The sequence below is a fragment of the Malaclemys terrapin genome, chromosome 5 (assembly GCF_027887155.1).
Source record: "Malaclemys terrapin pileata isolate rMalTer1 chromosome 5, rMalTer1.hap1, whole genome shotgun sequence".
Taxonomy (NCBI): domain Eukaryota; kingdom Metazoa; phylum Chordata; order Testudines; family Emydidae; genus Malaclemys; species Malaclemys terrapin.
Window position 1 is genome coordinate 2,377,047 of NC_071509.1, and position 23,954 is coordinate 2,401,000.

A 23,954-nucleotide genomic window follows, 5' to 3' on the forward strand; every position below is an offset into this window, starting at 1 on the left:
TGTGTTTAGTGATAAAATTTGGGATTTTTGCTTTCTCAAGTTCATTGTTATCAGGAACTTTGGTTTCCAACTTGATATTTAGCATATGGTGACGACAGCAGGTATGGAAGGTGTTTAGCTTTCTGTTGTGTCTCCTGGAGGTGGTCCATCTCTCACCACCATATAGCAGCATGCTCAGAACACTCATTTTCGGGTGTTCAGTGTTAGTTTCCTGTTATCACATACATGCTTGGCCCGTTGGCCGAATGTGCTAGCTGCCTTTCCAATGCAAGAATTAAGCTCATCAGGGATCGAGACAGGTTATTTCATACAATTGATCCTAGGAAGAAGAACTTGTGTATAACTTCTAGTGTGGTGTTACCTATTGAAACATCGGGTGCAGTCAACACACCCTGTGCCATAATCATTTTCTTCTTTAGATTAACGGTTAATCCAAAGTCACAGCAAGCCGGCACAAAGCTGTCGCAAAGTTGCTGGAGCACTTCTTCACTGTGTGCAACAAAAGGCCTCTGGAATACTAATTAATTAATTAATTGTTTCCCCTGCTGTTTTATTACCTCCATAAAGATGATGAATTTGGGGAGGTGGACTGCATGTGAGGAAGACAAGCAGGGTTTAGTCTAGGGGTGGGCAAACTATGGCCTGGGGGCTGCATCCGGCCTTTCAAACCTTTTAATCCAGCCCTCAAGCTCCCACTGGGGAGCAGGGTCCAGGGCTTGCCCCACTCCAGTGCTCCAGCCGGGGAGTGGGGCCGGGGGCTTGCCCCGCTCTGTACGTGCTGTGGCTCCGCGTGGCTCCTGGAAGCAGCGGCATGTCCCCCCTCCAGCTCCTACACGCAGAGGCAGCCAGGGGGCTCTGCACACTGCCCCCACCCCAAGCACTGCCTCCACAGCTCCTACTGGCCAGGAACTGCAGCCAATGGGAGCTGCAGGGGTGGCTCCTGCGGAGGGGGCAGCGTGCAGAGCCATCTGGCCGTGCCTCCAAGTAGGAGCCAGAGGGGGGACATGCCGCTGCTTCCAGGAGCTGCCTAAGGTAAGCGCCATCCGGAGCCTGCACCCCTCCCCCAGCTCTGATCCCCCTCCCACCCTCTGAAACCCTTGGTCCCAGCCCAGAGCCCCCTCCTGCACCCCAACCCCCTCATCCCTCACCCCACCCCAGAGCCCATACATCCAGCTGGAGTCACACACACCCTCTGCACGACAATCCCCTGCCCCAGTCCGGAGCCCCCTCCTGCACCCTGAACTTCTCATTTCTGGCCCCACCCCGGAGTCCGCACCCCTAGCCAGAACCCTCACCCCTTCCCAGACCTCAATCCCCAATTTCGTGAGCATTCATGGCCCGCCATACAATTTCCGTACCCAGATGCGTCCCTCGGGCCAAAAAGTTTGCCCACCCCTGGTTTAGTCCCTGGTGCAGCAATTATACAGGTTTCCGTTAGTTTCCTGCTAGGACCCCAATGCAAGTGGGGATCAGGAGGCTGTCTGAGTTGCCTGTTGACTCTTCGTGCTGATGAACTCAGCTGGATTGACATCCCTGGCAAGTAAAGTCCACTTTAGCCACAGAACAGACAGAGCCCAGTGCTAGCTTCGCCCACACCAATCCAGCCCCCTGCGAGCATTCTTCAGCCCACCGCCAGGGTGGGGCCTACTCGCTCTTGTCCTTTCTGCCCAGTCCCTCAATGGTCTCTAGAACAATTGTGGCAGGTTTTGTGAGGTGAGCATTTGCCTGTGGAACTGGCCTACGTCAGTTCATGCCACAGTTTGTGGCTAACGTGCAGCATGGCCAATCCCTCTTATCTCTCCCTACATCTGCAGTAGCTCAAAGATCACAGCGGTGAATGACTTGGCACTCTGTCTGAGGGGTTTTGGTTTTGTTGTCCTACAGAATTGGCAGGTCTCATTTCCCATTTTTATTTCTCAATCACACATTTAGGTGAGCGAGACATTCACAAACCCGTCAGGAAGGCCACCGAACACGGGCTAATCGTGAAGTTTTCCACTTACCATGAGGGCAGGAAAAGAGGAAAATGCCTATGAGAATGTGACCAGAGTAATTCCGAGTCGGCAGCTTGGGGAAGGTAAGATGCATTAGATCTTTTATTTCATCTTTCCTGGGCTTCCTTTTCTCGACGGTTCAGCTTTGCTGAGTGGCGATCGCTGGTGGGCATGGGATGCACAACCTGCTCTGACCACTTGAGCTGCACAAGTGGTGTTCAATCTGTTTCTGAATTTTTCTTCCACGGGAGAGGAGTCAAACACAACAGCCCCTGGCTTGTGTTATGCGAGAGGTCAGCTGGGTGATCCTGATGGTCCCTTCTGGCCCTATGAATCTGTCTGGACAGGAACACAGCTTGACTAGTTTTCTTTTAAAAAAAACTATCAGATTTGTGGGGAAGATTCCAATTTTATCTAAATTGGTTCAGCCACTTCCTGCCAGAACTAATTTTTGGAACTTCCAAAATTTCTAGATATTCCTCCTTCTCCTGGGATCTAGTTTGTGTTCATACAGCTTCCCCGAGAGACATCAAACTCTCCCAAAATCTTAAAGGGCCATGCCATGCAGTCAGGGTAGGCTGAGCACTAGACATCACTACCTTTAAAGGGACAGACTCTCCCCTCCCACCCATATAATTATAGGCCTGGCTGTCTGCTGTTCATCCAAAGCAAAATAAAGGGGTGGTTGACATGGGACTCAAAATAATAAAGAATTAAAGGAGATGAATACAATTAATTCTGGGATGCATTAATGGGTGTGTTGTGAGCAAGACACGAGAAGTCATTCTTCCGCTCTACTCTGTGCTGGTTAGGCCTCAACTGGAGTATTGTGTTCAGTTCTGGGCACTGCATTTCAAGAAAGATGTGGAGAAATTGGAAAGGGTCCAGAGAAGAGCAACAAGAATGATTAAAGGTCTTGAGAACATGACCTATGAAGGAAGGCTGAAAGAATTGGGTTTGTTTAGTTTGGAAAAGAGAAGACTGAGAGGGGACATGATAGCAGTTTTCAGGTATCTAAAAGGGTGTCATAAGGAGGAGGGAGAAAACTTGTTCACCTTAGCCTCTAAGGATAGAACCAGAAGCAATGGGATTAAACTGCAGCAAGGGAGGTCTAGGTTGGACATTAGGAAAAAGTTTCTAACTGTCAGGGTGGTTAAACACTGGAATAAATTGCCTAGGGAGGTTGTGGAATCTCCATCTCTGGAGATATTTAAGAGTAGGTTAGATAAATGTCTATCAGGGATGGTCTAGGCAGTATTTGGTCCTGCCATGCGGGCAGGGGCCTGGACTTGATGACCTCTCGAGGTCCCTTCCAGTCCTAGAATCTATGAATGCGAATCAACATGGGTTTATGTAAAATAGATCTTGTCAAACTAACTTGTGGCACCTTAGAGACTAACAAATTTATTAGAGCATAAGCTTTTGTGGGCTACTGCCCACTTCTTCGGCTGCATATAGAGCGGAACATATATTGAGGAGATATATATACACACCATACAGACTAACACGGCTGCTAGTCTGAAACCTATCAAACTAACTTGCTATCTTTCTTGGATGAGACTACAAATTTGGTTAATCATGGTGATAGTGTTGATGTAATATAATTGCAATCTGTAAGGCATTTGACTTGGTACCACCAGCGCCAGATTAATCTTTTGTGGGTTCCAGCGCCAGGACTATAACCCTTCCTCCCACGCTCCACCTCAGGCTCCACCCCCACTCTTCCCTCTGAGGGCCCGCCCCCACTTGGCCTCTTCTCCTCAAGTCCCTTCCCCCATTCGTCCTTTTCTCCCAGGCCCTTCCCGCCACTCGCATGGGAGGGGGAGAGGAGCAAACGGTGAGAGGTGCTTCAGGGGGAAGACGCCGAGCAGGGGTGGGGTCTCGGGGCGGAGCAGGGGATGGGGCCACAGTCTGGGCACCAGGGCGCCTTCTGAGTGTGGACCCGGTGCCATGGCACCATTGGCGCCATTGCAAATCTGGTACTGATTAAGAAACTAGAATTATTGAACATCAACAGGGCACACATTAAAAACTGGCTAACTAAAATGTAATTGTAAATGGGGAATCATCAGAGAACAGGTGCATTTTTAGTGGTGTCCTGCAGGGATCAGTTCCTGTTTTCTTGCAAGAAAACATAAAATCATCATTGACACAATTTGCAGGTGCCACAAAGATGGCGGTGTGACAGGTTGGATCACAGAAACCCCCTTGGGAACTGCCAACTGATGTGCCAAGACTACTTCTGCCCCTGCTTTCCCGGCCAGCTCGGGACCCCAGCACCCTGTCTTGCTGAGCCAGACACGCCCATCTGCTTCAACACAGACCCAGGGTCTGAACCACGTGCCCCGAAGCTGCAGAATTAACTGAAAGCAACTTACAGAAATGTTCCTGCCTTTAACACTCAGATGCCCAACTCCCAATGGGGCCTAAACCCCAAATAAATCCGTTATACCTGGTATAAAGCTTATACAGGGTAAACCCATAAATTGTTCGCCCTCTATAACATGGATAGAGAGATATGCACAGCTGTTTGCCTCCCACTCCCCAGGTATTAATACATACTCTGGGTTAATGAATAAGTAAAAAGTGATTTTATTAAATACAGAAAATAGGATTTAAGTGGTTCCAAGTAGTAACAGACAGAACAAAGTGAATTACCAAGTAAAATAAAATAAAACCCGCAAATCTAAGTCTAATACAGTAATACAACTGAATACAGACAAAATCTCACCCTCAGAGATGTTTCCATAAGTTTCTTTCACAGACTTGTGGGGAAATAGAGCAGGGGGGCCTTCTTTTTTAATAGCCAGAGCTGTGAATCTGAAGGCCCCAAAATAAATCCTCCAACAGAGATCTGTTATGCTAACTACCCTTACACAAAGCAGTACAGGCCAGGGCCCAGGCCAGGGCCTGAAGTAGACTAGACTGCACAATTCCCTGCCAGACTCGGGCAAGGGTCATGACCAGAGGGGGGGGGGGGGCAAGGAGGGAAAGAATAGAAGAAAAGCCCCAGCAGCAGCACTAATGAAATAGAATAACCACTTGTGTGAAGCAATAGGTAACTTTAGCTAAATGCAATTTCTTGACTCATGCAGCTTCTCCTTTGGGTGATCTGTGACCCACTCCGTGATTCCAGCTATCTGCAAAATGACCAATCATAGATGCTCTGTAGGCGTCCCCTAGAAACCCCCCCTCTAATCTTTAACCAAAAGACCCCGGAAAATAACACGTGTCTTGAGAAATGTACCCAAACTGGTGCCAAGTACCACCCCTGTGGAAAACCACCAAGCGCCCCTCTACCCAAATAAACACTCACTTCTCGGAAATTAATGAGGAAGGTACCGGGGGGGGAGGGGGAGGGGAAACTCACCCCGACCCTAATTTCTTAACTCGCGGTTTGGGGAGGGGCTGACCCCAACCCCAGTTTCTTAACTCATGACGTATTGTTTGTACTTTGCTTGCGGTTTAATGAAATAAAAACCCGCCTGCGAGTGGCCCTCGGGGTGTCAGTCTTCGGACTGCACCCCAGTGCATGGTATGTAAGTCGATAAACTGGCCTCAGGCTTGAGTCTTTGAACTAAAATCACTGCGTGGGTGTCTTTGACCACAACGGACTGGACACCTTCCAGGCCTGGGCACAATCCTTTCCCCTGGTACAGCCCGTGTTCCAGCTCAGGTGGTAGCTAGGGGATTCTTCATGATGGCTCCTCCCCCCCCCCCCTTTGTTCTGTTCCACCCCTTTATGTATCTTTTGCATAAGGCGGGAACCCTTTGTCCCTCTCTGGGTTCCCACCCCGCCTTCTCAATGGAAAGACACCAGGTTAAAGATGGATTCCAGTTCAGGTGACATGATCACATGTCACTGCAAGACTTCATTACCTACCTGCCAGCGCGCGCGCGCACACACACACACACACACACACACAGAGACAGACAGACAGACAGACAGAGACTTACAGGTAAAACACAGCCATCTGCAGACAATTGTCCTGGTTAATGGGAGTCATCAAGATTCCAAACCACCATTAGTGGCCCACACTTTGCATAATTACAATAGGCCCTCAGAGTTATTTTTTATATTTCTAGTTTTAGATACAAATGGTACATTCATACAAATAGGATGACCACACTCAGTAGATTATAAGCTTTGTAATGATACCTTACAAGAGACCTTTTGCATGAAACATATTCCAGTTACATTATATTTAAACCCATTAGCATATTTTCATAAAATCATATAGAGTGCAATGTCACGGGGGAGTGGCAAATAATGAAGAGGACGGGTCAGTGATACAGAGCGATCTAGAATACTTGGTGAGCTAGGCACAAGCAAACAATTTGCATTTCAATACAGCCAAATGTATAGCCATACATCTAGGAACAAAGAAGGGAGGCCACACTTACAGGATGGGGGATTCTGTCCTGGGTAGCAGGGACTCTGAAAAAGCCATGGGAGTCATGGTGGGTAATAAACTGAATATGAGCTCCCAGTGAGATGCTGAGGCCAAACAGGCTAATGCAATCCTGGGAGGCATAACCACGGTTTCTCAAGTAGGAGTAAGGCGGTTGTATTACTTTTGTGTTGGTCACTGGTGCTACTGCTGCTGGAATATTATGTCCAGCTCCTGTGTCTACACTTCAAGAAGGATGTTGATAAATTTGAGAGGGTTCAGGAAAGCGCCACTGGAATTATTAAAGGATTAGAAAACCTGACTTACTGAATCATAGAAATGTAGGGTTTGAAGGGATCTCAAGTGGTCATCTAGTCCAGCCCCCTGTGCTGAGGCAGGACCAAGTAAACCTAGACCAGCCCTGATAGATGTTTGCCCAACCTGTTCTTAAAAACCTCCAATGACAGTGTGACGTAACTGGGGTGCCGCTGAGCCCTCTGACATACCAACCTGGGTTCCCTCTTACACTGTGATGCTGTGACAAGCTGCAAACCTCTCCAGGTTCTGCGCTTACACAGCCATCCACAGGCAGGGACACACCCAGCTAAATCACATGAATGTTTTCACCAGCTACTCATGAACTAACAATAGAGAGGCTCCAGCCAATTCCCTCCAGCTCCCCAGCCTAGGACCCCAAGGTTGTACCGTCCTGCCCTGGTCAGAAGCCTGACCAGTGTAAATTTATTACCCAGTCTGCCCCCGCCTCAGTGTGGAGAGGGCACGCACCAGCTTTTGTACGGTGAGTAGATTTCCCAAGCATTTCAACCAAAACACACTGTTTAAGGTAAAATATAAAACAGACTGATTAGCTACAGACAGACAGATTTTAAGGGATTATAAATGCACAGATCAAAGTTGGTTACCTAAGAAATAAAAGTAAAATCACAATCTGAGTTCTATTCACTAGACAGGATTTGAATCTCACCCTGATGGTCTAGTTCCTTACTACACAAGCTGGGATTCTCCTGTCCAGCCTGGGACCATCTTCCCCTTGTCAGTCTTTGTTCTCCAGACACGTTTCCAGGGATTGAGTTGTGCGGGGAGAGAGGCCAAGTGAAGATGTCACTTCTCCTCTCTTATAGAGTCTTCCAGCTTGCTGGAAACATCTATGCTTGGGTCAAGCAGTCTCCATTGTCTGTGTTCTCGCTGAGAAGTCTCCATTGTACAGGTTCCTGGAACAGTCCTTGGGAGTGTGGATTCCTTTTAATGGGCCATCAGCATGTCTGGCTCCTCCATTGTTGCACCTGAAAGGCTGGTTGTGGGTGTTCCCAACCTCACAACATATTTCAGTAACACACACGCAGCGAAACTTTATAACTCCATAAACAATGGTAGTACATACAATCCAACGGGATATTAATGTTCAACAGATCAAGCCTTTTAAGACATACTTTGTACAAAACATATAATTATATCACCCTGGTAGATGTGGGGGTGCCAGGGTACTGCTTTGGAGCACAGAGTGCCACATCCAGGGACTTCACAACCTCCCTTGGACACCTATTCCAGAGCTTAACTACCCATTGTTGCACCTGAAAGGCTGGTTGTGGGTGTTCCCAACCTCACAACATATTTCAGTAACACACACGCAGCGAAACTTTATAACTCCATAAACAATGGTAGTACATACAATCCAACGGAATATTAATGTTCAACAGATCAAGCCTTTTAAGACATACTTTGTACAAAACATATAATTATATCACCCTGGTAGATGTGGGGGTACCAGGGTACTGCTTTGGAGCACAGAGTGCCACATCCAGGGACTCCACAACCTCCCTTGGACACCTATTCCAGAGCTTAACTACCCTTAGAGTTAGACAGTTTTTCTCAATATCTAACCTAAATCTCCCTTGCTGCCAACTAAGCTGATCGCTTCTTGGTCTATCTTCAGTGGATATGGAGAACAATTGATCACCATCCTCTTTATAACAACCTTTAACATATTTGAAGACTGTTATCAGCTCCCCTTTCAGCCTTCCTTTCTCGAGACTAAAATAGCCCAATTCTTTCAACCTTTCCTCATTGGTCAGTATAGCAGATGGCCACTTACAGAGTGACCCCTCCTGGCCAGGGATGTCTCTGCAGGCTCCTCACCACTGGGTTTTCTTCTTATAAGGGCCCTTTAAGAACTCACAGAGGCTTTCTCTGATTAATAACGTTCTTATCTGGGCTAGTTTAGTACTAGAACCAGTTTACAGCAACCCAGAGTCCCAAGCGAAAGCCTGTTCCAACCACACAAAGAAAAAGTCCTTACTTAGCTCTGGTGTTTTCTCTTACCCCCAGGGCTCTTCTTCCGTCCCAGTCTGATCTCCCAACCAGCCCTCCCAGCTCTCCCTCACTGGGGCTCTGACTTTCAGTCTCAAACACAGCCAGGGTTTCCTGACTCACCCCTTTTTCTCCCTGCAGTATCCTTCAGCACAGCTGCAGCTCCTTCTGCGTCCCTCTTTTACTGCTCTTCGTAGAGAATTGCCTTATTCCCCTCAGATGGGGCTCATTCCGTATTCGGGTTGGCTTAGCGCGAGGCTCTCCAGCTGGCAGGGCAAGGCACCCCGTTGCAGTCAGGTTTTCTCTTATCGTGTTTGTTGCTCTCTGGACTCTCTCCAATTCGTCTTTCTTAAAGTGCAGTGCCCAGAACTGGACACAATCCTCCGGAGGAGGCCTCACCAGTGCCGAGCAGAGCGGGACAATTACCTCCTGTGTCTTACATACGACATTCCTGTTAATACAACTCAGAATGACATTTGCCTTTTTCGCAACTGCATCATGTTCTTGACTCTCATTCAATTTGTGATCCACTATAAGCCCCAGGTCCTTGTCAGCTGTACTACTGCCTAACCACTTCCCCCCCATTTTGTGTTTGTGTCACATTTTTCCTTTCTAAGTGTAGTACTTCACACTTATCTTTATTGAATTTCATCTTATTGATTTCAGACCAATTCTCCAATTTCTCAAGATCATTTTGTACTCGAATTCTGTCTTTCAAACTGCTTGTAACCTCTTCCACTTTGGCATCATCTGCAAATTTTATAAGCCTGCTCTCCATTACACCATCCAAGTTGTTAATGAAAATATTGAATAGTACCAAACTCAGAACACACCCTTGTGGGACCCTACTGGATACATCCTCCCGGTTTGATAGTGAACCATTGATAACTATTCTTTGAGTACGGTCTTAACCAGTTGTGCACCCGCCTTATAGTAATTTCATCTACACCACATTTCCCTAGTTTGCTTATGAGAATGTCACATAGGACTGCGTCAAAAACCTTACTAAAGTCCAGATATATCACATCTACTTCCTCCCTGCTATCCACTAGTGAGAAACTCCAGTCGCTCAGTCTATTTAGCTTATGAAAGAGAGGTTAAGGGATGGCTTGATCACAGTCTCTAAGTACCTACATGGGGAACCCAAATTTAATAATACAGGGTTCTGCAGTTTAGCAGACAAAGGCATAACACAGTGGTTATGCTTTTGTCAACCTTTTTTCACTTGTGGACTCCGAAAAAATGTCGAATGGAGGTGCAAACCCCTTTGGAAATCTTAGATATAGTCTGTGGACCCCCAGGGATGTGTGGACCACAGGTTGAAAACCACTGTTCTGTGGTAACAACAACCTTTAATAGACATCTTAGACATAGTCTGCGGCCCCCCAGGGGTCCACAGACCATAGGTTGAAAAACACTAGTATAACACAATCCAGTGGCTGCAAGTTGAAGCTAGACAAATTCAGACTAGAAATGAGGCACACATTTTTAACAGTGAGGGTACTTAATCGTTGGAACAACTTATCATAGAATCATAGAATATCAGGATTGGAAGGGACCTCAGGAGGTCATCTAGTTCAACCCTCTGCTCAAAGCAGGACCAATCCTGAACTAAATCAGAGGCTGTGGTGGATTCCCCATCACTGGAAATTTAAAAATCAAGATTGGATGTTTTCCCAAAAGATACGCTCTACATCAACCACAGCTGTTGGACTTGAAGCAGGAATTATCGTAGGGCAGTCCTTTGGCCTGTGTTATGCAGGATGTCTGACTAGATGATCACAATGGTCTCTCTGAACTAGAAATCTATGAAAATATGAATTTCTAATTTACACAACCACTTAATAAATTTAGATATTTATAAGACTCTGTGTGTGTATGTGTGTATATATATATTCTTTTTATTCTATTAGTATATGATTTTAACTTTATAATAATCAATAGCATTTCAGCCCTTGAAATGCAGCTGTAACATTTCCTCTTCTCCTTCAAGGAAAACTACTTGAGACATCTCAGAAGAGAGAGGTCATCATCCGTGTTGTACTTATACTGCTGAGTCTTTCCCTCGGTGCTTCCTTTGTTACAATGACCATTATGTGTAAGTTCAGCTGTAGCTATAAACTCAACATTTATGTGAGTTTGGGGGGGGTGGGAGGAGGGTAGTAAAAGCTGTTAAGTGTTGAAGGCTGGAATGTCATTGTCTCGGTAATGCGTTCTGGCTGCTTGAGCTGTTCCACCTGCTCAGTGCTTCTGCTCTTGGAGCTCCAATGTTATCAGCACTCGCAGAGACTGCAGCCTGCTAATTCAACAGACCTCAATGTTACTCATAAAGAAAGACCACTGGCACAATTCGCCGACAAAGGCACTCTACCAGGTTTATTGCCCTCAAGGCACATTCCTAGTGTGCCCCAGGAGCTACAGATACACTAACACATGAGTGCCCCGTTGCAAGGAACGGCTCAGTCAGCAGTGGGAATTTCTGCTGTCCCCTCAGCCACACACAGTATTAAGGCAAGGTACCCTGACGTTTATAAGAATGGCCATACTGGGTTAGACCAAAGGTCCATCTAGCGCAGTATCCTGTCTTCCGACAGTGGCCAATGCCAGGTGCCCCAGAGGGAATGAACAGAACAGGGAATCATCAAGTGATCCATTCCCCTGTCTCTCATTCCCAGCTTCTGGCAAACAGAGGCTCGGGACACCATTCCTGCCCATCCTGGCTAATAGCCATTGATGGACCTATCCTCCATGAATTTATCTAGTTCTTTTTTGAACCCTGTTATGGTCTTGGCCTTCACAACATGCACAGGTTGACTGTACATTGTGTGAAGAAATACTTCCTTTTATTTGTTTTAAACCTGCTGCCTATTAATTTCATTCGGTGACCCCTAGTTCTTGTGTTATGAGAAGTAGTAAACAACACTTCCTTATTTACTTTCTCTACACCCGTCATGATTTTATAGACCTCAATCATATCTTCCTTTAGCTGTCTCTAGGTCTGAGACAAAAAATGTACATACCTACCTAAAGTCTATGAGTCTATGAGTCTCATAACATCTGCTTGTTACCTCCCCTTGTACCTTGCTCCAGATGTCGTGGGCAAAACATCCCTCTTCCTCACTTCTGTCAAACCCTCTTATCTTGTGCTAGGTCAGGATGTACCTGGGCTAATCTTTCGGAATGTGTTCACATACATACCTAGTATCTGTTGCTTCTTAGAAGTGCCTGTGTTTTAGCAAGGCTAGCAGTGCCCTTGCCAAGTTCATGTATCGGACAGTGAATCTGCTTTCATACATGGCCTGACTTTGGTTCATGGCATGGCCTGACTTTGCTGACTATGGTTCAGGCTTCAGCTCTTACACCAGGCCCAGTGCTCCAGGCTCGCTCGCTCTCTGACAAAAAATATCCATTTAATGATAGGTTTTTTTTTATATTTAACTACGTTACAAAAAGAACTTGAAGGTTGCAAGACGGAGCACTCAAAAGTCAGAAAATTCCAAAAGTAAATTTGTCCCCAAAAACCTTAAGTCTTCCCCCTTTGACATTGATTACAAATAATTTATAATTACAGGATCACATTCTCTTTGTTCTGCCAGATCCTTGTCTCATCCAGTGTGAAGCCCGGACAGTGTGCAGGAAATGAGGAATTTGTTCAATATGCATTTTTGTTCTCTCTCGCCCTTGCGTGGATGCCTGCCTAATTTACTACACATCCCTCCCTCATTCACTGACAGTAGTGTCCATTCAGATATACACCATGGTAATTGCCAATAGAATTTGACCAAAAATAAGGCATAGATCCATAAATTTCAGCCCAAAACATGAAAGCTAATAAAGGTCTAATCAACTGAAAAGACCCTTTAGAATGGAAATATCAAGGAATCTTAATTATACCATGTGCCATATGTCACTCTGCACTCAAACTACAATATATGGAAGGAAGATTTAGGAAAATACCACAGAGTGATCCAGGCTTCCTGTAGCATCAGCACAGCTAGGAGACGTTCTCTGGCTTGTGCTATGCAGAAGGGCAGGCTAGTTGATTTTATGATCTCTTCTATCCTTAAAATCTATTAATCTAAACTTGCGGCATCTCCTTCAGATGATTTAGTTAAACGGGTGTAATGTCCTCGTGTGAACACTCTTATTTCAGTTTGAGTGCTTTGTTTTACACTGACTTTAAGTGAATCAGTCTGAGGCATTCGGAAACTAAACTATGAGGCTCCCCACATGGAAGTTGCACATGTTTAACCAAATCCATTTCTAAACCAATGTAATTTTCTCATGTAGACAAACCCTTAGCACCCACCGGCGTGAGGGAAGGTACTGCAATCCAATTTCTTCTTTCTCCTCTGAAGAAAGGGGGCAAAGTGTCGACTCTCCAGTCATTTCTCTCCCCTGTCATCTCTTGTAGATCACCGAGAGCTCAGGGAGAAACACCAAGTTGCAGAAGCATTTCAGAAAATCAAAGTCTCTTTGAAGCTTCGCAACGTATCTTATTCATCAGCCCTGGAACAAAATGGCAAGTATTATTGTATTAGAATCTTGTCTGCTGACTTCTCCTGTGATCCCCTTACTCACACTGAGCGGTGCCTTACTCCGTGAGTTGTCCCATTCGTTCCAGTGGGGCGTGAAGATGGCACCCCATGCATAGAGGGTATTTTACTGCATTTATCTACGCTTTGTGTCACTTCAAGGTATTTGCAGGACTCTGAGTCAGCTGGTGTGACAGGCCCGGGTCAGTTCACACCTAGTATGCATGGAGCTTACAACTACGGAAGCAAGACATCCTAAACCCTCCGAATATCATCTGAGATCCCGGAGTGGACAATTGCTACAGCTTGGGCCTACCCCGCATGCCAGCACCCCTTTAACTATTTTAATGGGTTTTAGGCCTCCCGTTACTGGACCAGCTGCAGCTGTTAATGGAGGAAGTCGGCACATCTTGCACCACGATGCGGAAGCAGTACAGTCAGTAACAGGAGCACAATTAGAATTTCCAGGTTTCTAGTTTTCGACCAGAAAGCCCAGTCAAAAAGGGACCCCAGCGGCTCCGGTCAGCACAGCTGAGTCCGGTCACCGGCATAGGGGGGCTAAGGCAGGCTCCCTGACTGCCATGGCTCCGTGCAGCTCCTGGAAGTAGCGGCATGTCCCCGCTCCGGGTCCTATGCCTAGGAGCAGCCAGGGGGATCTGCACGCTGCCCCCGCGCAAGCGTCAGCTCTGCCATTCCCATTGGCCAGGAACCACGGCCAATAGGAGCTGCGGGGGTGGCGCCTGTGGATGGGGCAGCGTGCAGAGCCGCCTGGCCGCGCCTCTGCATAGAAGTCGGACCAGGGACATGCCGCTGCTTCCAGGAGCTGCTTGAGGTAAGCGCCACAGGGAGCCTGCACCCCACAGGTGCCACAAGTCCTCCTGTTCTTTTTAAGAAAAGCGCTATAGAAGAGCTGGGTATTATTATTATTCTGGTTTCCACTGAAGAGAAAATGTAGGCAGCAGATACAGCAGTATGCAATAGCACAGCAGACCACTAGGAGGCACTAGACCCTCGGACATATGTAAGCGGCTTGGTCAACTGCTCAAGGAAAGTCCCGTTTCATGCTGGTGGAGCAGGTAAATACATTTTAATAACAAGTGGCAGAAGAGTAACTAGTAGAATGGGCAATGGAGTGCAGCGCTCTTTGGTATCCATCATGTGGGCACAAAAGTTACTTATTGTGATGCTGGAGAATCAGGATTCAGAAGTTCCCTGAGCTTGGGGCAGCTGAAGGACAGGGGAAATCCAGCACTAGAAACCCTGAGCTCCCTGCGTGTGTCCCTGTGACATTAGCCCGGGCGTCTCACCTCAGTCTCTGCTCCTAGGTGACGTGCTGACAAAGCTCCCCAGGGGCTGGAGGTTTTACGGTGGGAACCTCTATTACTTTTCACAAGAAAAAAAGTCATGGGATGAGGCCGAGCGGTTCTGTGTGTCTCAGGATTTGCACCTGACCTCTGTCTCCTCCCAGGCAGAACAGGTGAGTGCAGGAAGCTCCTAGGGGCTTGGACAATGGGTCAGTGCCTTGTTTCATACCAGAAGGAGGTGGAAAGTGGCAGCTGAGGTTGGAAACCATCGGAAAGTATGCCAAGCCTTGGAACGTGACTCAGGGGATTCACCCATCAGTTTAAAAGCAGAGACGGGCAGAGGAACAGTGCCAGGATCTGGACTTCCCAGAGTCTGGGGTGCTGGGGGAGGGGGATTTGGGGTCAGGCTCATTTCTGATTTTCCCTACTTCCCATGTAGCATTTCCTGCAAACCCAATGACCTTTCCCAGGGACGACCCGCTTTGATCCCTCTCCCCAGGACTGAGCTCCTGCTGGACAATCTGGAAGCCTGTATCTGGAAGGCTTGTGTGCAAGGGGCTATGCACCTCTCAGAGAATCCTCTCTCCCCACATGCCCACTGTAGCCCTCACCCCAGGCCTCTGCGGCACTTTCGGAGGAGGAAAATCCCACCCTCCGGCAGGGCTAGACTTTGCACCCAGTTCTCTGCTCTGAGCTTTGTCTCCTCCAAGGGCAGGGCGCTGGTGTGATCTCTGAGGTGCCGTCAGTCACTGCCGCAGCCCAGCTCTGAGGGGCTGTGGGGGGAGTGTTCTGAGACAGGTCGCTGCTGGTAGCCCCAGGCAGATACAGATGCAGACACAGACACAGAGATGCTCCAGGACTCCCTCAGGGTCTCCCAGCTAGTCACTGTCAGCGTCTGGGGGCAGGGCACCATATCTCCCGCTGCCCAGTGCCCAGCTCACACCACCAGACGCCCTTTCCTCTCCCCCAAATCTGTCCAGCCCAGGCAGCTCCGGCTGCATCCTGCAGCCTCTCTTGGGTGACCTGGACATGCTGCAAACTGTGTTGTGCAGGAGTTTCTCTCCAAGGAGACCAAGGGAGAAGATCACTGGATTGGACTCACCGACCGGGGGACAGAAGGCAGCTGGCGCTGGGTGGATGGCACAGAATACAGAGAAGACACAAGCAGGGGGTGAGTAAAGCTTGAGAGAAGTGATTATTTATTACACGTTTGGTCACAAGCTCTTTCGGGCAGTGTCTGTACGGCCCCTTGTGTCTATGCAGCACCCAGCACAGCGGGCCCGATCCTGAGGGAGGCCCCCAGTTGCTGCCACAACAGCAATGAATCCTCTCAGGAATTTCTGCTAATGCCCCTTTGCTGAGAGCAGGACCCTAAACACGGAGCGTGTGTTCAGTGCCACTGAGACCCAGGGCCAGAGCCTCCCCTGGGGTAACTCGGCATTGACTTGAATGAACCACAGGGATTTACACCAGCTGAGGATCTGGCCCCAAGTCAACTCAGGACAGCCAGGTGAGTCTGGAGTGAGCGGCAGGTTCACGCTCTCCTTGGGATTGCACTGGGCTCTCCCAGGGGCGGCTCTAGGCACCAGCAAAGCAAGCACGTGCTTGGGGCAGCCCATTTGCAGGGGCGGCAGCCGGGGGATCCAGCCTGGGAGCTGAGACCCAACAGTGGCCCTGGGAGCTGTAGTTCCTTGGTGAGCTCCCTGCCTATAGAGCCAGCCCTGGAGCAGGGAAAGAACTACATTTCCCAGCATTCCCTTGGCCACTACCAACAGGAAAGAGGGGGAGGGAGGGAGGAAGCTGAGACCTCATGCTGCAGCCTGCTGTGAATGGAGAGCTGCGCTGGGAAGGGCAGGGAGACCATATTTTAACATTCAAAAAATAGGACACTCCACGGGGAGGGAGGGTAGCCCCACCCTGCCCCCATCCACTCCCTCCAACTGTCCCCCACAGAAACCCCAACCCATCCAACCCCACTGCTCCCTGTCCCCTGACTGCCCCCCTGAACCCCTGTCCCAACTGCCCCCCCCAGAACCACCTACCCCTCTAACCGCCCCTTCTCCCTGCCCCTGACTGCCCCCCCCGGAACCTCCACCCCATCCAACCCCCCCTACTGCCTGTCCCTTGACTGCCCCCCCAGAACCACCTACCCCTTCTCCAACCCCCCAGCCCTTTACCGTGCCACTCAGACCAGCGTGTCTGGCTTTGCGCAGCGCCAGACACGCTGCTGCATGCATGCTGCCGTGCTCCCCTGCGGAGCCATAGCGCCCCCCCCCCCCCCCCCCCAGCACCTGCCTTCCAGATTTGAACACCTCAAAATTCAGGAGTGCTCAAGCTCAGTTTGGGTGGCTGTTAGTTCATTTCTCCCAAATCAAATATACTGATCCACTGTAACCTGCTGTAGAAAAAGTAGGATAAAATTGAACTAGAAATGCTTCCTAGGGGTTATTAGGACTGGAATTGCTATTTTCAACAGCCATTGCCTTTTGTTTGTTTGTTTGTTTAAAAGGAAGACAGTGATATCGCATTGGCAAATTCCCCATAGAAAGAAAGAGGAACAAAAGAATAATAAAGGCACCTTAACTTTTCCTCATTTAAGTAGGACAGTCTTATAATATGCATCCAGATATCCTCCAATCACACACGCTGAAAATTGTTCCACTTCACTGCAGTTCTGTAACCATATGGGAACCGATCCTGTGTGTGTTCTGTGCACATCTAAAATTCCTGCTGAATGACCTGCCCTGGGAGTGAGTTACCAGTGATCCAGGGCTGCGGCGGAAGGAGGGTGCAGGTGGTGGTTGTGGGGGGAGAGCCCAGGGCTTGGGCGGCAGGAGCTGTGTGTGTGTGTGGAGGGGGCACTGGTGGGGAGGAATGAGGGAGCCCAGATCTGGGGCAGCAGGGGGTGTGGGTGTGGGGGAGAGCCCAGGGCTGGGACAGCAGGGGGTGTGGTGAGGAGCCAGGGCTGGGATGGGGGGCAGCCAAAATTTTTTTTGCTTGGGGTGGCAAAAAAACTAGAGCCGGCCCTGATTTGGCCTCAAGTCAACTCAGTACATCCAGGTGAGTCTGGAGTGAGCGGCAGGTTCACGCTCTCCTGGGGATTGCACTGCGCTCTCCCCTCTGTCAGGCTGGGGAAGGGGAGGCTGTGGGGCCGGGGACATGGCCGGAGCCAGCTGCAGTCGGTGCAGTGACCTCAGTGGGCTATGGATGGGGCCCATAAGCAGGGCCCTGGAGAAGTTAATGACTGACCCCCGCTGCCCTCTCTTCCCGTTCCTGCGTTCCCATCTCGGGGGTGCCTGGGACGTGCTGTGCCACGTGCTTTGGTTCTGGGCACTGAGATCGGAGTTGCTGCTGTCAGCATTTGGAGCCACAGACTGACTTGGGCTCTTTGCTGGCCTGTCAGGCGTACGGCAGTTGCTACCCCCAGCCGTCAGAAGCCCTTCGTTACCATGGACACAAGAGCTGTAGAGAACTCTGAGGGGTGGCTGGGGGGTGGATTGCTTCACCGCGTCATTGCTGGGTGTCTTGGTCCCCTGCCAACAACGGAGTCCACAGAGCAGAACTGAGCTCAGGAATTGGCTGTGGTTCTCCCCTGAGACATTAACACTCTGATCTGTAGGTTCTGGGAGGAGAATCAGCCAGACAACTGGGATCAGGGGATAGGCAGCAGAGAAGACTGTGTTCACATCCATCCACGCAACGGGAATTTGTGGAATGATGCGAACTGCGCTCTGCCTTCTAGGTGGATTTGTAAGCAGGCCCATGGACTGGCTGGGCTGTGATATGCAGGTCCCAGTATCTCAGAAAGCACCTGAATTTCCAAGCTATGGAGCATGTTTTCCAGACACCTGCCGATGAGGAGCCCTGTGCACTGGAGGGGGCCGTATGGGATGTGCATTGCAGGGACGCTTTGTCCTGCTGTGATATTTCTGGCTGTAGCAGAGACAGCTGCCTTATGCCGCTCAGTGTGCCTGGCTCTGTAATTTGTATGTTTCCAGGTCTGTCACTGAATAAAGTCCTTGGATCATGGAGTTATTGTTTCACAATCACCCAATAAATAATTATTTGCTTGACTTGAATTTCTAATTTTTGCACCTTTGGATCAGATGTTATGATGATGTCACAACCATCTATATATACATTTAAAATGTCCAGTTGTATCTGGTAAGCAAGGTATGTCGCAAAATGTGTTTGGGCCACCGAGGAGATAAATTTAGGCTCAGCTGGGAGACCAGATTCAACAGCTGTTCGAATTTTCCTATCCCTGCCCTGCTGTGCCACATATCAAAACGTGTGTGTCCCTTCCAACCCAACAGGAACAGTCCCTCCCCAATCTGGTGTTTTTCTGCATCTCAGGCTGCTGTTCCTTCAAAGACGTGTAATATTTATTCCCAAGGGCATTTAGTACTGGGGGAAAGATGACAGTCCTGACGACTGATGTTGTCAAGGCTGAATCCCCACTCTGTCACTGCGAGTGCAGAAGTGGGGCCCGCAAGGATTTTAAAAATTAATCCTGGCCACTCCAGCCTTGTATTACACTCCCAAGGTCACAGCTTTTCTCTGACCTTGGCTTGGTAAATGCTGTCACCACCCAAATGCAAAAAACCCAAAACCTTTTAACCCAGGAAGGGGCACTCAGGAATACTTCCCTGTGGGGTACCCTCTAGCACTTTCACCCCCCCCCCTCCCGGGGAAGAGCTGAGAAAGAAACAAAGGGAATTAGCTGTGGCTACCAGCTAATCGAACAACATGCACAAACCTCTTAGGACACCAAAAATCCAATCTGTTCTTAAAAAAGGTAAATTTTATTAAAAACAAAAGGAAAAAATTACATTTGGAACTTAGGCTTTTGCTAGATTTTAAAAGAGCAATTCCAAAAATTAAGCACCCAAAAATAGCTTCCTTGGGGGTTCAGCTGAAAGCAAACAAAAGCATCTGGGATTAGCACAGAGAAGATCCACAAGCCTTAAAAAGTAGACAGAAATAAACCTGATCGCGTCTAGCTAAACATTCTGATTTACTTACACCTTTGGATTGTTAAAAGTAGTTCTAGATATGATCTGATGATTTCATATCTGGTTCAAACTTTCAACAGAATTCCCGCTGCCCCATCTCGTCAGCCCAGAGAGCAACAGACAAAGGGAAAGTTTCTTTCCCAATATTAAAAAGTTCTACCTTCCCATTGGCTCTTTTGGTCAGGTGCCCACTTCTTTTCTTTTACCTGTGGCTTGTTAACCCTTTACAGGTAAAGCAAGCAGAGAACAGACCAAGAGAGATTTTACAGCTAACTGGCTGGCTGGGTGTCCATCAAAGGGAGCTACTCCCTCCCCCCTTCATGTATCACACGCCCCCCCAAATCACAGCCGGTGCTGGCCAGCCTGGTTCAGATCGGGTCCACACCGGCTGGGATTTCTTCCTGGAGGTTTAGGAAACAGAATTAAGAAGATACATGCACCTCTAATTTCACTAATAATTACATGAAGAACTAAACAGTACTTTATACATTTCATGGACTACAATGACTTAGAATACAGGGACATTTTCACCTGGCTGATTCTGGGAAACCTTTCCAGGAGAGTGCAACAGCCACTTTGTTAGAGGCTCCTGAAATATGTTGTATTTCAAAATCAAAGTCTTGGAGAGCTAAACTCCACCGATGAAGTTTTTTGTTAGTCTCTTTGACTGTGTGAAGCCACTTCATTGCAGCATGGTCGATCTGCAGGTGGAACCGCCATCCGCAAATGTATGGGCATAGTTTCTCCTGAGCATACCCGATGGTGTAACATTCTTTTTCTGAGACTGACTAGTGGCTTTCCCTCTCAGAAAGTTTTTAGCTGAGAAACACGACTGGATGGAATTGTTGATCTGGTCCTTCCTGCATTAAAACTGCTCCTACACCACGCTCGGACGCATCTGTGGTTATGACGAGCAGTTGGTTGAAGTCTGGAGCCCTCGGTACTGGGCCAGACATAACAAGGGCCACCTTAAGCTGATTAAAGGCTTTCTGACGCTTCTCAGTCCACTGAACTGAATTTGGTTGTTTTTTCCTGGTCAGGTCTGTCAGTGGGGTGGCAATTTGGCTGTACTGTGGTACAAATCGTCGGTAATACCTAGCCAAGCCCAAGAAGGGTTGGACCTGCTTCTTTGACTTAGGGACAGGCCAATTTTGGATAGCATTTACCTTAGCCTGTAGAGGGTTGATAGTTCCTTGACTCACCTGGTGTCCAAGGTACGTTACTCTGTTTAGGCCTATTTGACACTTTTTGGCCTTAATGGTTAATCCTGCCTCCCTTATGTGCTGGAAGACACCTTAGAAAGGACCCAGAATATTCACGGCTACACACTGAAATGGAACCTCAATGATGGGGAGTGGTTGAAGAGGGGCCTTGACCTGGTCTTGGGGCTTTCCCACCCTCTGGCACACCTCACAAGACCAGACATAGGTAGAAACGTCCTTGCCCATTCTCTCCCAGTGGAATGACTTCCCCAAACGGTCTTTGGTCCTGTTCACCACAGCATGGCAACTAGGGTGATCATGGGCTAAGCTTAAGAGCTTTTCTCTATACTTAGTTGGAATTACCAACTGTCTCTGAGGATGCCAGTCCTCCTTGTGCCCACCAGAAAGGGTTTCCTTAAGAGTCCTCCTCCTATAACAAACCTGGACCTATTAGAAGAGCTGAGAGGTGGTGGGTCGCTCCATGCTGCGTCCATGCTCCCTTGAGGCTTTCATCTACTTCCTGCTCTTCCTGGAACTGCTCCCTGGATGCTGGAGATATTAGTTCCTTGCTGGGTTGTGGACTTGGGCTTGGTCCCACTGGAAGCAATGCAGGTGATGGGGGTGTTTCTGATGACTGTGAACCGCTTTCTGCTGGTGCACCAGGTTGTATTCCAGGCTCCAGTTGAGCCCCTTGTGCCGGTTTAGCTGCAGCCGGTGCAGGCTCTGTGGCGCCCTTTGGTGCTGGCTCCCCTGACTCTGGTGGGGTTGCAAACACGGGCTCTGGTGCTGACTTCTCCGCCAGTTCCGATCCTGGGCCTGGTTCTGGCTGGGTCCCAGGAACTGGATCTACAACTGCTGCCCTAGACTCTGGTCTGGGGTCTGGTTCCACCACTTCTGGCTGGGTCCCCAGGCCTGTGGTATCAGGGGACACAGAGTGGGTTCTTGTAGGAGGCTCAGGAATGGGGTTGTGTGTGGAGGTCTGTTTAGCCTGGCTGCGGGTTAACATTCCCACCCTTTTCGTTAGCCTGACGTGGTGGGCTAAGTCTTCTCCCAGCAGCATGGGAATGGGATAATCGTTATAGACTGCAAACGTCCATATTCCTGACCAGCCCTTGTACTGGACAGTCAATCTAGCTATAGGCAAGTTAAGAGTTGGCCTTAAAGGGTTGCACTGTCACTTGGGCCTCTGGGTTGATGAATTTGGGGTCCACTATGGATTGGTGGATAGCTGACACCTGTGCTCCAGTGTCTCTCCTTGCAGTAATCTTCCTCCCGCCCACACTCAGTTTCCCTTCACTCTGGGGGTATTTGCAAGGCATCTGGGCCTGAGGGCTCTCGGTGGGACTCCAGGGTGATGAGTTGCAGTTGGCTGGTGCTTTTGGGGCAGTTGGCCTTCACATGCCCCAGATCATTAATATAATTAATAATATAATATAATATGGGGGGAGGGATAGCTCAGTGATTTGAGCATTGGCCTGCTAAACCCAGGGTTGTGAGTTCAATACTTGAGGGGGCCATTTAGGGATCTGGGGCAAAATCAGTACTTGGTCCTGCTAGTGAAGGCAGGGGACTGGACTCAATGACCTTTCGGGGTCCCTTCCAGTTCTATGAGATAGGTATATCTCCATATATTATTATTATTATTATTACATTTAAAGCATCGCCCAGCTGACTGTGGGCTGGGGCGAGGTGGATGGTCGGAGAGTGGGGTGGTGGGATGAGAGGGCATCTGGGGTCTCCCTGGCTGTGTGGAGGGCTCCTCCTTCAGAGGTGGGGCTTTGGGCTGACCTGGATGTTGGGGTGTCATCACGGGTTGTCCCTTTTGGTATCAGCACCAACTGCTACTAGCTTTCTTCTTCTCCACCACCTCCATCCATTTGATTCCGATCTCTCCTGCCTTGATTACAGTTTTGGGTTTCCCATCTAGTCCCTGGAAAAATCATGGAGCAGGTCCTCAAGGAATCAATTCTGAAGCACTTAGAGGAGAGGAAATTGATCAGGAACAGTCAGCATGGATTCACCAAGGGCAAGTCATGCCTGACTAACCTAATTGTCTTCTATGACAAGATAACTGGCTCTGTAGATGAGGAAAAGCAGTGGACGTGTTATTCCTGGACTTCAGCAAAGCTTTTGGTATGGTCTCCCACAGTATTCTTGCTGATAGAAAGCTGGCTAGATTGTCGGGCTGAACAGGTAGTGATCAACGGCTCCATGTCTAGTTGGCAGCCGGTATCAAGCGGAGTGCCCCAAGGGTCGGTCCTGAGGCCGGTTTTGTTCAATATCTTCATTAATGATCTGGAGGATGGCGTGGACTGCACTCTCAGCAAGTTTGCAAATGACACTAAACTAGGAGGCGTGGTAGATACACTAGAGGGTAGGGATCGGATACAGAGGGACCTAGACAAATTAGAGGATTGGGCCAAAAGAAATCTGATGAGGCTCAACAAGGACAAGTGCAGAGTCCTGCACTTAGGACGGAAGAATCCCATGCACTTCTACAGATGAGGGACCGAGTGGCTAGGCAGCAGTTCTGCAGAAAAGGACATGGGGATTACAGTGGACGAGAAGTTGGATATGAGTCAGCAGTGTGCTCTTGCTGCCAAGAAGGCCAATGGCATATTGGGCTGCATTAGTAGGAGCACTGCCAGCAGATCGAGGGAAGTGATTATTCCTCTTTATTCAGCACTGGTGAGGCCTCATCTGGAGTATTGTGTCCAGTTTTGGTCCCCCCACTACAGACGGGATGTGGATAAATTGGAGAGAGTCCAGCAGAGGGCAATGAAAATGATCAGGGGGCTGGGGCACACGACATATGAGGAGAGGCTGAGGGAACTGGGGTTATTTAGTCTGCAGAAGAGAAGAGTGAGGGGGGATTTGATAGCAGCCTTCAACTACCTGAAGAGGGGTTCCAAAGAGGATGGAGTTCGGCTGTTCTCAGTGGTGGCAGATGACAGAACAAGGAGCAATGATCTCAAGTTGCAGTGGGGGAGGTCTAGGTTGGATATTACGAAACACTATTTCACTAGGAGGGTGGTGAAGCACTGGAATGGGTTACCTAGGGAGGTGGTGGAATCTCCTTCCTTAGAGGTTTTTAAGGCCTGGCTTAACAAAGCCCTGGCTGGGATGATTTAGTTGGGGCTGGTCCTGTCACATGAATCATCCCACCTGGTTTCAGTGATTCCAAC

The 23,954-nt window shown here is 48.8% G+C and overlaps 1 protein-coding gene across 3 annotated transcripts; it reads left to right on the forward strand.

Annotated features, from left to right (window-relative positions):
• The first annotated feature begins 1,942 nt into the window (after positions 1–1,942).
• On the forward strand, positions 1,943–18,583 carry LOC128838464 (C-type lectin domain family 4 member F-like). 3 transcript variants are annotated; one of them, XM_054030660.1, is made up of 7 exons: positions 1,943–2,077; positions 10,707–10,811; positions 13,128–13,235; positions 13,607–13,684; positions 14,574–14,725; positions 15,605–15,723; positions 18,172–18,583. In XM_054030660.1, exons 1-7 carry the CDS (start codon positions 2,005–2,007, stop codon positions 18,332–18,334), a joined length of 798 nt encoding a protein of 265 aa, XP_053886635.1. In that variant the 5' UTR covers positions 1,943–2,004; the 3' UTR covers positions 18,335–18,583. The 3 variants fall into 3 exon arrangements, with proteins under 3 accessions (XP_053886635.1, XP_053886636.1, XP_053886637.1); XM_054030661.1 differs by lacking the exon at positions 13,607–13,684; XM_054030662.1 differs by lacking the exon at positions 10,707–10,811.
• The last annotated feature ends 5,371 nt before the right edge of the window (positions 18,584–23,954 follow it).